The following is an 11,227-nucleotide window of genomic DNA, read 5'->3' on the forward strand; positions in this document are numbered from 1 at the left end:
GCTGCCTTTTTTTATTTTTTGTTACTTACTTTTACTCAAAACATAATTTTTTTATTAAATTAAATAATTGCTTACTTAAAATTTGAAGTTAATTACTTTTTGTATTATATTTTTACTAACTTATTAAATTATATTTTTTATTATATTACATCAATTAATTATTATTTAAAAATCATGTCATTTTCTAAGAAAAGAAATTAAAATAATTTGTTTATTCATACATTATTAATTTAAGTTAATTTTATATTTATAAATCTATTTAATATCAGGTAATAAAATATCAGTTATGCATTTAATAAATGGGAAAAAATCGAAATTAACTTCAACAGAACATTTAATTTTAAGCAAATAAGTTAATTTTTTTTAAAACAAAAATAGTAATAGTTATTGTTTCAAATACACTAGTATTACCAGTAATATAATGACATTCATTATATTATTTGCCTAAAATTATTTGATAATGATATTACTACTTAAATGCTGCCATTGTCTGTCTCAAAAATCTTAATCAATTCTTATTTCAAGAATGTTAAAAAAAAATGCTTAATTAGATCATAAGAACTAGATTAAAAACAAAATTGTCGTGCGATAATAAATTTTAATTGTGAAAATAGGAGAACCTAATTGTGTTTATATTATATACAGTATATATTTAACTTTACAAGCAATAAGTTCGCAAATGTAATGAATGTATTAAATACATATAAGTATTGATCATATAAATATTACTAAAGGAACTTTGATTTTCATGAACGATTTTGAAAGTTAAAAAAAATGCATAAAGTAAAATTAGAGTATAATGATTCGAAAAACGATATAATTATTTAAAAAAGAATGAATATTTATTTGTTTGTACAAATAATATTTTCTAGTTATTAAAATAAGTTAGCACCATTGCATTTTACAAACTATCTCACCTGCGAAGAACCTTACATTTCCTACATACACCTCTGTATTATGTCTTATAAAAAAACCTAACGTCAGGATACCGTGCTTATAGGTATGTTGGTAATATATGAATGTTTTTTTATCACCATTTCCTCTAATACACATGTTTTTTCAAGTGTGTATAAATATTTTAAATTTAAGAAGTATAACAATTTCCGTATTTAAATTTTATGGTTAGCCCATTACAATCAAACCTAAACTTTTTTTTTAACAGGACGGGTGTTTTTGTGGAATTAATTTAAATTCCTATAAACATCTTTTATTTCTAAATCAATATAACTGAAAAAATTCTATTTTTTAAGTATGAATCTCTTTATTAAAATTTGTTTTGAAATATTTACTTGTTTCCTATTTTCTTTCTCCCTTTTGCTCGATTATTTAGCTCAAAAGCATGGTTTATAAAAGTTGAGGTCAAACAATGAGTTGATTTAAATTCAAATATTTAAGTAGATTTTTTATACATCAAAACAATATTTAATATTTATTCATCAAAATCTTTGAAAATTTTTATGCAAATTTCTTCATCAACAATATGTTTTTATGTAATTGTTTTTTTTCTTCAGAAAACATGCATGTTTTTTTTTCATTTTTTTTCTTTTCGAGCAAAGTAAGAAATGTATTGTTAAAAAAAATAATGCGAAAGGTGAACTAATAGAAACGTCTGATATGGATATGACAATGACATGCGCATAATTTCTTGCCTTAAATTATTTCCATGCTTTTTTTAACGCTTATTTTCGAATCGAAAAACGAAAATATTATTTTTTTTGTGAGATAAAAGAATTTTTTATTTTAACGATATTTTAAAAAGGTCATCTACTTGTTGCAGTTTTAAGATAATTAATTGATGAATAAATCTCAATCTAACCAAGATTTATTTAAGGAATTACAGTAATCTGACTAAATTAAAATTAATAACAAAATAGCATAATATTTGTTTTTACTAAGAGAATTGATATCGCTGCCCAACTATAAATGTTTTGATACATTACCAGTTTTCTAGCACATGTGAAAAAGTTACCAATCCGAAGTAAGTATAAAAAGTCTTTTTAAGGTGTATTTTTTTAAATTAAATAAATAAATAAATATTGTAGCTAAATTATCTTTAACGGCAAGGCTTATAGTAAAAAATCTATATTGTATTTTTTTTCTCAAAAAATAGTAACTAAAACCAGAATTATTTCATAACTCCTAGTATCCATTTTTAAAGGCTCTGCTCTGATTGTTTGGAACCTGAAAAAAATTATTTAATGACTTACATCATACAGTTCTTGATCAAGTAAAAATAAAGCAACCCCATTACAGTTCATTGTTAGCACGCTTGATGGTGGAAGTTAAGGCTAAACAATTTCGTGACCAACATAACATCAGAATTGTAGCTATCTGGGCAGCATTGCTTGCAAGATATCTTTACTTCTCAAACATGGAAGTACCCATCGAGATACAGCTATATGGACTTCAATCTGCCACTGAGAATCAAACGTCAATCCTTCACAAGGATAGTTCTGATCCTTTTACCATCGCGGCTATAATAATATCAGTACTAAAAAAATATCAATACATTAAATTATTAAAAAAAAAAACAAGAATAAATCGTTTCAAGTATATATATAGTAAGAAATATTATTAGATTAGCAATTCCATAAGAAGAGAAAAAGTATTTATTAAATAATTTCAACAAAAAGAGCTTTTTATTTTTTTAACCATTTCAAAGGTTGAAATTTAAAATCAGCTCTACTTCTTTCTGACTATAAAATAAGCTAATACCATTATAATATTTTTTTAAGTAAATTTGGATAAGAATATAGCTTAAATGTAAAACATAAATATAAAACATAAATATGGAACATATTGCTTCATTTTTTGAAATATGACCCCTTTTGTGGTGCTAGTTAGGAGAATTGCCGAAATAAAATTTTAACTTAGGATCTTTTAATGTTGACTCCACTTTTTTCAGAATATTTTCAAAATCCATAATTGAAATGAAAACGGTTGATTAGTAATGAAAAATAAATATTTGAAAATACATTTTTTTTAAAGAATCATTCTTACAACATTTGACAAATTTTGTTCAAAACGCATATTTTTTTGTTTGAATTTACAAAATTTGAAATAAAGTAAAAAATTGTATCAAAATAAGTAAAAATTAAATGAACAATTAATAGATAAAAATTGATAGATTAATAGATAAAATTATAGATAAAATTAACTAAATTAATAGATAAAATGTACTAATTCTCATAAAAGTAGTTAAAATATTGCTGGAGATGAAAGGGTTATTTTGAAAATTTATACTAATGGTATTGCACCTGCTTTTCTAATAAATGAAAATGTAGTAACATATTAATTTAATATATGCACTGTGGTACAAAGTTTTTATGGCTTTAAAAGAGGTAAGTACCGGAAAAAATTACTTGATCACAGGAAAATTTGAAGTATCATGAATTGGATTCGAGCTTCAGAACCATCTTGTCAAATGAAAATAAATATGGTTAATCTTAATTTTGATGAGATAATTTTGACGTATGTATTTTGCACTTTCTAAGAAAGTGCAAATAAGAAATAATAAGTAGAAAAAAACAGGAATTATTTTAAATTTTTTTACCCTTTGACAAAATGTGTCTTGCTTTAGGTTTGATGGCGAGCGCATCTTATTTGGACATCATCAAACGTTTCAACTGTGCTCAAGAGTAATAGTAAACAGAGCGCATGCGCCGTCATTACATGTGCTGCTATGGTGACAGCTGCTGTTGGATAATTTGTTTAGAATTCTTTTTTTCACTTTTAATTTTGTTATACATTAAGTTGGAGAGTTTATTTTTTTGAGCAAAATAATGGAGAAAAAATAATAGAGAAAAGATACTTATTAATTTGTGGAGCCATAAAAAATTATCATTTTATTACTAACATTAATGATTTATTAATATTGCTAATATGAAATATTTGAAATAAAATAAAATAAGATATGTGCTAAAAAGTTTGTTTTTCCACTACTAAATATTCAATAGTAAATTAAAGGTTAGATAGAGGAATGGCCATCCTCCAAAATCCTTATCAAATTCTAATAAGAATTCCTTTTTTTTAATTTCAGCTATCGTTGACTGTTACTGACAAATATATTTTTCACAAAATTTTAATGTTGAAGGGTTATGTAATAAGTACCAAATATGCTAATACATGTATAAAAAATTATAGTAATATTTTGGTACAAAAAATTATAATGATATACTGAATCAATTCTAAGTAGTTTAAAAACCGAGAAAGAAGTGTTTTATGATCCCTCGAAAGACATATGTTCCGGAAAAAATTTTATGGTATGGAAATGTTATGGACTGTTATGGTTTGGCAGCGAGTAATAGCTTCATGACAAGTGATGCTAAATACATTATATCTTTATTTTTTTTTATTTGTGTTGGCATATGTTGGCACGCGTTGGCATTGCATCGGCACGGCTTTGTGCATGATTTTGTAGTGGATTAACATTGACTTATTGGTAATTTTCATCTTCTCTCGCATAAAGACCGGGAATACATCTCGCATAATGTGTTTTTGGTTTTTAATTTTACAAATTTACAGATCCACTTTTCTGTAAAATCATTAGTAATTTTTATGATTAGTACTGCTGACAATCAGGACAAGATAAAATTTATTACGACTCCTTAAATATGACACAATGCATACATTGATATATGAGTAACTGTCTTTTTCCTATAATTCTGTTTATCGCTTTTAAAAAAAGTATCTCTCGGTTCTATAATGATCGAATAGCTCACATCCGTTCATCCTTTTTCTTTGTCTTTTTCATTCCGTTTTTTTAACTTCAGAAAAAAAATCAAGTTTATCTCTTTCCTAGAAGGCTTAAGACCGTACTGTTCATTAAGTTTAAAATATCAAATATATATCATTTTACTTGACATTAAAATATAAATTTATACTCCGATGACATCGCGATAAAATGTTCCCCTAACTGAAATATATCTTTATCTTTCAGTAGATTACGATGTATCATAACAAAATCTGAAATAAGTGAGTAAGAATTCTTTTCAGCGGCATAATTTGTATAATTCTGTATTATTTCCAAGCTATTCTTTTGGAGAAATAAGAGAAAGACATTTTCTTTTTTTTCCATACAGATAAAGATAAAGAGACGATAAAAAGAGCAATAAAAGACGGAGTGGATTAATATGAAAGAATGATGTTTTGATTTTTCCTTTCAGAACATTACCTCATTCTTTATATTCGATGTGAAGGCTCTTTTTTCGAAGCGCGTCTTCCGTTATTAACTTTTTTGCATCATGCCTTATTACATCCGGACGTTGATCGGTCTTTTGTTGAGAGCTTTATCGTCCTCATTAATGCTGCTCGTTGGTCTTTGAATAACTAGGAATGCATAAAAAGTAAGTTTAATTCAGATGATACTGAAGATATATGAAAAGATATCAGGATTCTTATGTTGGGTATTATTAGTTTTGCTTTTCTGGGATACGTATTCATCTTATTTGTTTTCATTTCATTGTTATACTTTTAGTTATTTCTTAGTTTCTTAAGTAAAATAAGATAAATAATCACTATGAATTGTAATATAAAGGCGTTGATACGTCTTTTGCTGAAAGCTTTATCTTCCTCATTAATGAATACGTAAAAAAATAAGTTTAATTCAGATGACACTGAATATATCTGAATAGGTATCGGAATTCTTATGAAAAGTTTAAAATTCTTTCAAGAATAAGGATTCCAGTTACATTTTCTTATAAGTTTTATGAGTTAGGTTATTTCTAAGCTTAATAAATATAAGATGATAAATATTTAAAATAATAATTACACCTTATTAAACGTGACGTTAATCTGTGTTTTATGTTGAAAGACTTATCGACGTCAATAATGCTGCTCTTTGGATACCTTGGAACATATTTAAAATAAGTTTAGCTCAGATGACACTAAAGATATAAAGATAAATATCACAATTTTTATGTATTTATAATTTGTTTCAGGGTAAGTGTCCCAATGATATTTTCCTTCTGTTGTGAGGTGTTAAGTTATTTCTAAACTTATTGAAAACAAGAAGATAAATATTTAAAATAATAATTAAGCATTATTGCAGTTGAAAGTTCATCTGTCTTTTGTTTAAAGCTTTATCGAAAGCTTTATCGACGTCATTTGCTAAATGCTGGTTAAGAAGTTATATTTAGCATTTTTTTTTATTAATTTGCAGTAAAATTCTAGCTTAGGAAAACGCTTAAAGTTACAAGAAAAACAAACGGAAATCCTCATTTTCTCCCCTTCTTAACCAAACTTTTTTACCGCTTTAGAATTACCATTAGTCATTTAATCCTTAACCTCTGATGTCGATATCGAGCAGTGCTTTTCAATGGAACTGTCGTCTCATACATTTAACCATGTTTTTCACATATCAAGGTTGACTGGAATCAATAAATAAAATATCTCAGGAATAAGAATAACAATGAATAAGAAATACCAATGCAAGTGAATAACACTGTCTTTAAATGCGATAACATTGTTACGTTTGTTCAGCTATCACCCCGAGTGAGATATTTGTTGGAACTCTGTGATGTAGGCCCTACTTCAATTAAACAATTGTAAGTTATTTTTTTGATGAGCTTTGGTATGTTCAATGTTTTTGTAGTATTAACCAGCAAATATATAAAAGTTGTCCTTTGCATAGAGTTCAAAAACTTACAGGTATATGATAGAAATAAGTTGATATTATTAATTTCGAATTAGAGCTAAATTAATGATGTATTTGGTGCTGCCTAAGATTCAGACTAAATTGAATACCATAGACAATTCTGACGCATACTACATTATCTCAATATATATGGACAGACAGATAGTGAGAAAGACGTTCTCATGGTTTCTACTCAACACTCTCCAACCACACAGCCATACAATGACTTTTTTCAGCTCTGAAACAGCCACATTACACAATAAATTCCAAAACACTAAGCCACGATACGAGAAAGTGAAGTCCAATCAGACTCCCCGGCATTTAACACAGGGAATAAAATCACAGCCTACACCATGGTAGGCAAAAACTAAACCCACCAATCAGACAGGTATATGTGTAAAGAATAAAAAAAGCTTATTCATACATTTTTCCTTTCGTCTGTTACTTGAAGATGAATTATTGAAAGAGGATACTTATAAAATAATTAGGGAAAATAAAGAAAAAAAAGGGTTCAAAAAATATTGATTTTATAGAAGATATTCTTTGCTCAAAACCGGGAATCAAGTCAGGTATATTCCCAGCTTAATGGATTTGTTAGGAGTGATTCAATACAAGAATAATCAGTGATTATAATCGTGAATAATCATCATGGAAGTCACTGGAGTCAGGCACGTTCATTGCACAGTTTTGTTATAAATTCTTAAGAATTCAGGAATGTACAAAATGTTCAGGAATGTCCTAAAGGTTCACTTGTTCATATGTAGTAAAAAATGCGTAATTATAAATTTCGTGCGAACAATTAAAAATTTTTTTGAACAGTTATGAACTAGTTGTTGAGGTTTGAGTTCGAGATTAGTTAGATAGTTTGAGTTTCCTGTGCTGGCAACATCTTATTGTTTTTATATTCTTTTTGATGTAAATAAAAGTTAAGTTTTCAGTTTGTTCTACGTGGCTTTCAGTCTGATTTGCTCTCAACAAAATCCAACATTTGGTGCCGAAATAACTCGGTAAGTCATACTGAACCTATTATAATTACTTTCGTCAAAAATCTGAATTGGAATGGCTACCGGTAGTGAAAAACTTGTAATATTTAAACGCAAACGAACAACGCTACGTACCGCCATTACGAAACTAACGACGAAATTGAACGATGCTGCTAGTACACAAATTGAAAAAGAATACAACATTGAGCGTTTACAAGATAAAATAAAAGAATTAACCTTGGCAGACGATGAAATACATAATTTTTTAAATGATGAAGAATATCAGGAAGACATAATAGAATGCGAAAGATACACAGAAAATGCTCATTTGGCGTTATATAATTTCAAAAAAACAGCGAATCGGAACACGAATTCAATTTCTGAAACATCGCCAACAGCTGCCAATATGAATAATTTTTCGTCTTCACCTTCAAATGTTACAGTAAAGTTGCCTACAATAAAAATAAATACGTTTTACGGCGAAATTGAAGAATTCCATAGTTTTTGGGAGCGTTTTGAAAACTGTATCGACAAAAACGAAAGTTTATCGCTGATTGACAAGCATGTTTTTTTGCGGGGATATTTAGATGGAGAAGCAAAACGAATAGTTGATGGAATTAATATAACTGCAGAAACATATGCAACAACAAAGAATATTTTGAAATCGAAATATGGCGATAAAGATAAAATAATACAGGCTCATCTCGATTATTTAGAAAACCTAAAACCTGTCAAAAATCACTCTCCAGCAGCAATAAATGAGTTATATATTGATTGTAATCGAAGAATACAGGCTTTAGATGCTTTAGGAGAAAAAACTCAATCATACGGAAGAATTTTGGCTCCTAAAATACTTCGTGCTTTTCCTCATGAAATCTGTCGTAATTGGATTGTACNAACTTGCATGAAGGACGAGATGGAAAAATAAGATCCTGTGAGCTGAGAGTTAATGGTCACAATATAACCCGTCCGGTAGCTCTGGTCATCCCCCTCGAGGTCGACCAGGGTGGGGAGGATGTTGAGGTTTGAGTTCGAGATTAGTTAGATAGTTTGAGTTTCCTGTGCTGGCAACATCTTATTGTTTTTATATTCTTTTTGATGTAAATAAAAGTTAAGTTTTCAGTTTGTTCTACGTGGCTTTCAGTCTGATTTGCTCTCAACAAAATCCAACACTAGTGAACCTTCAAGAAATTACGTTGTAAATTTTTCTGAATGTTTTTGGAATTTTTGAGTATCTTCGTGTACACCCATTTGTTTATTTACCATGAACGTTAATAAATATACAGATTGATCTCCAGATCGTACCTTAATCCTATTCCTTCACTATGACCTGATAGAAGATCTCGCGGATCTTTGGACAGAGTTTTTATTGCAAATTCAGTAATTAATTTATTACTTTTATTCAAATTCTCAAGTAAACTTACACCTTAAGCTAATTAATTTCCTTAGGAAATTTCACTTTTTCTAATTTAGATAAGCCCAAAGTTCAAGGCTCTCTGCAATTTTCGTTCCAGTTTCTATTCCAATCACTTGCGAACAATGGTCCTTATTGATTTTGCCTCGTTAAACTGTTTTACCGTTAAGTGCTCGACTTCGCTTGCAGGTTCTCGGACTACCGAAGCGGGGGTGCCATCCCCTCTGCAGAGGATCAAAATTGTGATGTCATGTCTTCTGATCATCCTGAGGGATGTTTCCCAGACAGTCGCCAACAGCCCATTGTGCAGCTCTAGTGTGCGACGTAAATGAACTACAACAACAAAAACTTCATTGATTTTGGGGGATCTGCAGATATCTTCACCACGATCCAAATTTAAGAAAATATTTTAGTTTCTATGCTTAATTTCTACCAGATAAATATTCACAATCGTAGTTTTCCACAAAACTTTTTGTAAAAGCCAAATTGAAGCCTTCGCTGCCAAAATGTGTTGTTCTTCCACTTAACACTCTAAAATTTCATTGTAGTAGGTTCAATTTTCGTTAAAATTATAAATTTTTATTTTATTAACACATTGCGATAGTTATTTTAAATATTTACTTATTTTGATCCATAAATATACAAGCTTGTAAGCTCTAAACAAAAGACGGCTTTGCAAACCTTTGTCAAGTTGAAGAACAGAAATAAGTACAAATTAGAAACAAAAAGTACAAAGATACATCCTAGGTCACGTATGAATCCAAGCCCGATGCTTCCAAATCTTAAAGCGTCTGGCGGAGGGACAATACCTTTTTGTTTTTAAAGCCCCTTTTTCTATATCTGTCAATAATTTTTTTCCGTCTGCTCTTTATTTGACTAATATGGCCTTCAAGCATATCATACTACATATTTTTTATAAATAAATAAAGAATAGAAGTAAACATCAAATACACATTTTTTAGAAAAGCAGTTAAATTGCATTGAACTTCTGTAATATATGCGGTAATTTGCAATAATCCCCTCATTTACAACCCCTGCAAAATTTTTAAATCTTTACGAATGGTAAACAGTTTACCCTTTGAGTGAGCACGATAATCTAAATTGATTTTAAAACAGCAATTTTAAATATTTTCATAGGATATACTTAAGGTTTGGTGCTTTTGAATTCTGAAAGCATTATTCATTAGCTTAGATATGTTATAAAAAAACAAAGCGTGTTAAATCAATAAATGTAATATAAAGCTACTCAAACCTAGTATGAAACCTGTATAGTTGAATTAATTTGAAAATCGTTAATTTTACTTCTTCAGAAAATAATCAAGTAGGTTAACATTTTTTTCTTGTTAAAATTAAAAGATATAATAACTTTGTTTATTTGTGAATTATAAAAGATTTCGACATAATTTAGAGGATTTTTGATTTATCCCGGAAATTGAAATTTTTTTGTAAAGAAATATTAAAATCTTTGTTGAAAAGAAATTAAAGATTTCTTTCTTCAATGAAAAGTTCTAATATTATTTTAAAAATCATTCACCGTGTCTTTTAGCGACATAAGATATGAGGGGAAAAGATGTATTGTATTATTCGACAATTGTTGTATAAACTTGCAACCATCTATGGGATGCATGCTCGTTTTTTTTGCATTCAAATATTTAGGTAACAAGTTTTCATTATAGCTCAATGAAATTTTCGCTTTTATTTAAAATTTTCCTGTTTAAGATGTTTAAAAATATTCAGTTTTAGAGGATGCTAATATGATCCATGATATTCAACTACTAAACAAAATGAAAATTATTTATGGAATGACATAATTATAATATATAAAATGTATTTATTTGAAATAAATAATGCCCAAGTGTACTTAGAAATATCAGCGTTTTTCATGAAAATATCAATGAATAAATTGCTCAAAAGGTTTTTGGCATTCATTTAATTAATGAAAATATTTCCCCTGACTACTATAGCAATTTATCAGAATAGAAAGTTCTTGAGTGCGATAATCAATTATCAAACTGATCTTGGCAACTTAATTCAAAGAAGAGTGTATTAGATGAATCAAGATCAAGTAATTAAAAAACTAAATTTTTATTCTGTAAATAAATGCTAAGACTTATTAGCTTTGTTTTTAGGCTACGCAATTCAGATTAATTTAAGAAGGTTAAATTGTTTTTCTAAATTTATTGTATTTGTGTTGGC

The 11,227-nt window shown here is 28.2% G+C and overlaps 1 protein-coding gene across 1 annotated transcript; it reads left to right on the forward strand.

Moving 5' to 3' along the window:
- The first annotated feature begins 7,693 nt into the window (after window positions 1-7,693).
- LOC139425226 (uncharacterized) lies at window positions 7,694-8,545 on the forward strand. Its single transcript, XM_071179168.1, has one exon. The coding sequence runs from the start codon at window positions 7,694-7,696 to the stop codon at window positions 8,543-8,545; it is 852 nt and encodes a 283-aa protein (XP_071035269.1).
- The last annotated feature ends 2,682 nt before the right edge of the window (window positions 8,546-11,227 follow it).

This window comes from Parasteatoda tepidariorum, chromosome 3 (genome assembly GCF_043381705.1).
Source record: "Parasteatoda tepidariorum isolate YZ-2023 chromosome 3, CAS_Ptep_4.0, whole genome shotgun sequence".
NCBI lineage: Eukaryota > Metazoa > Arthropoda > Arachnida > Araneae > Theridiidae > Parasteatoda > Parasteatoda tepidariorum.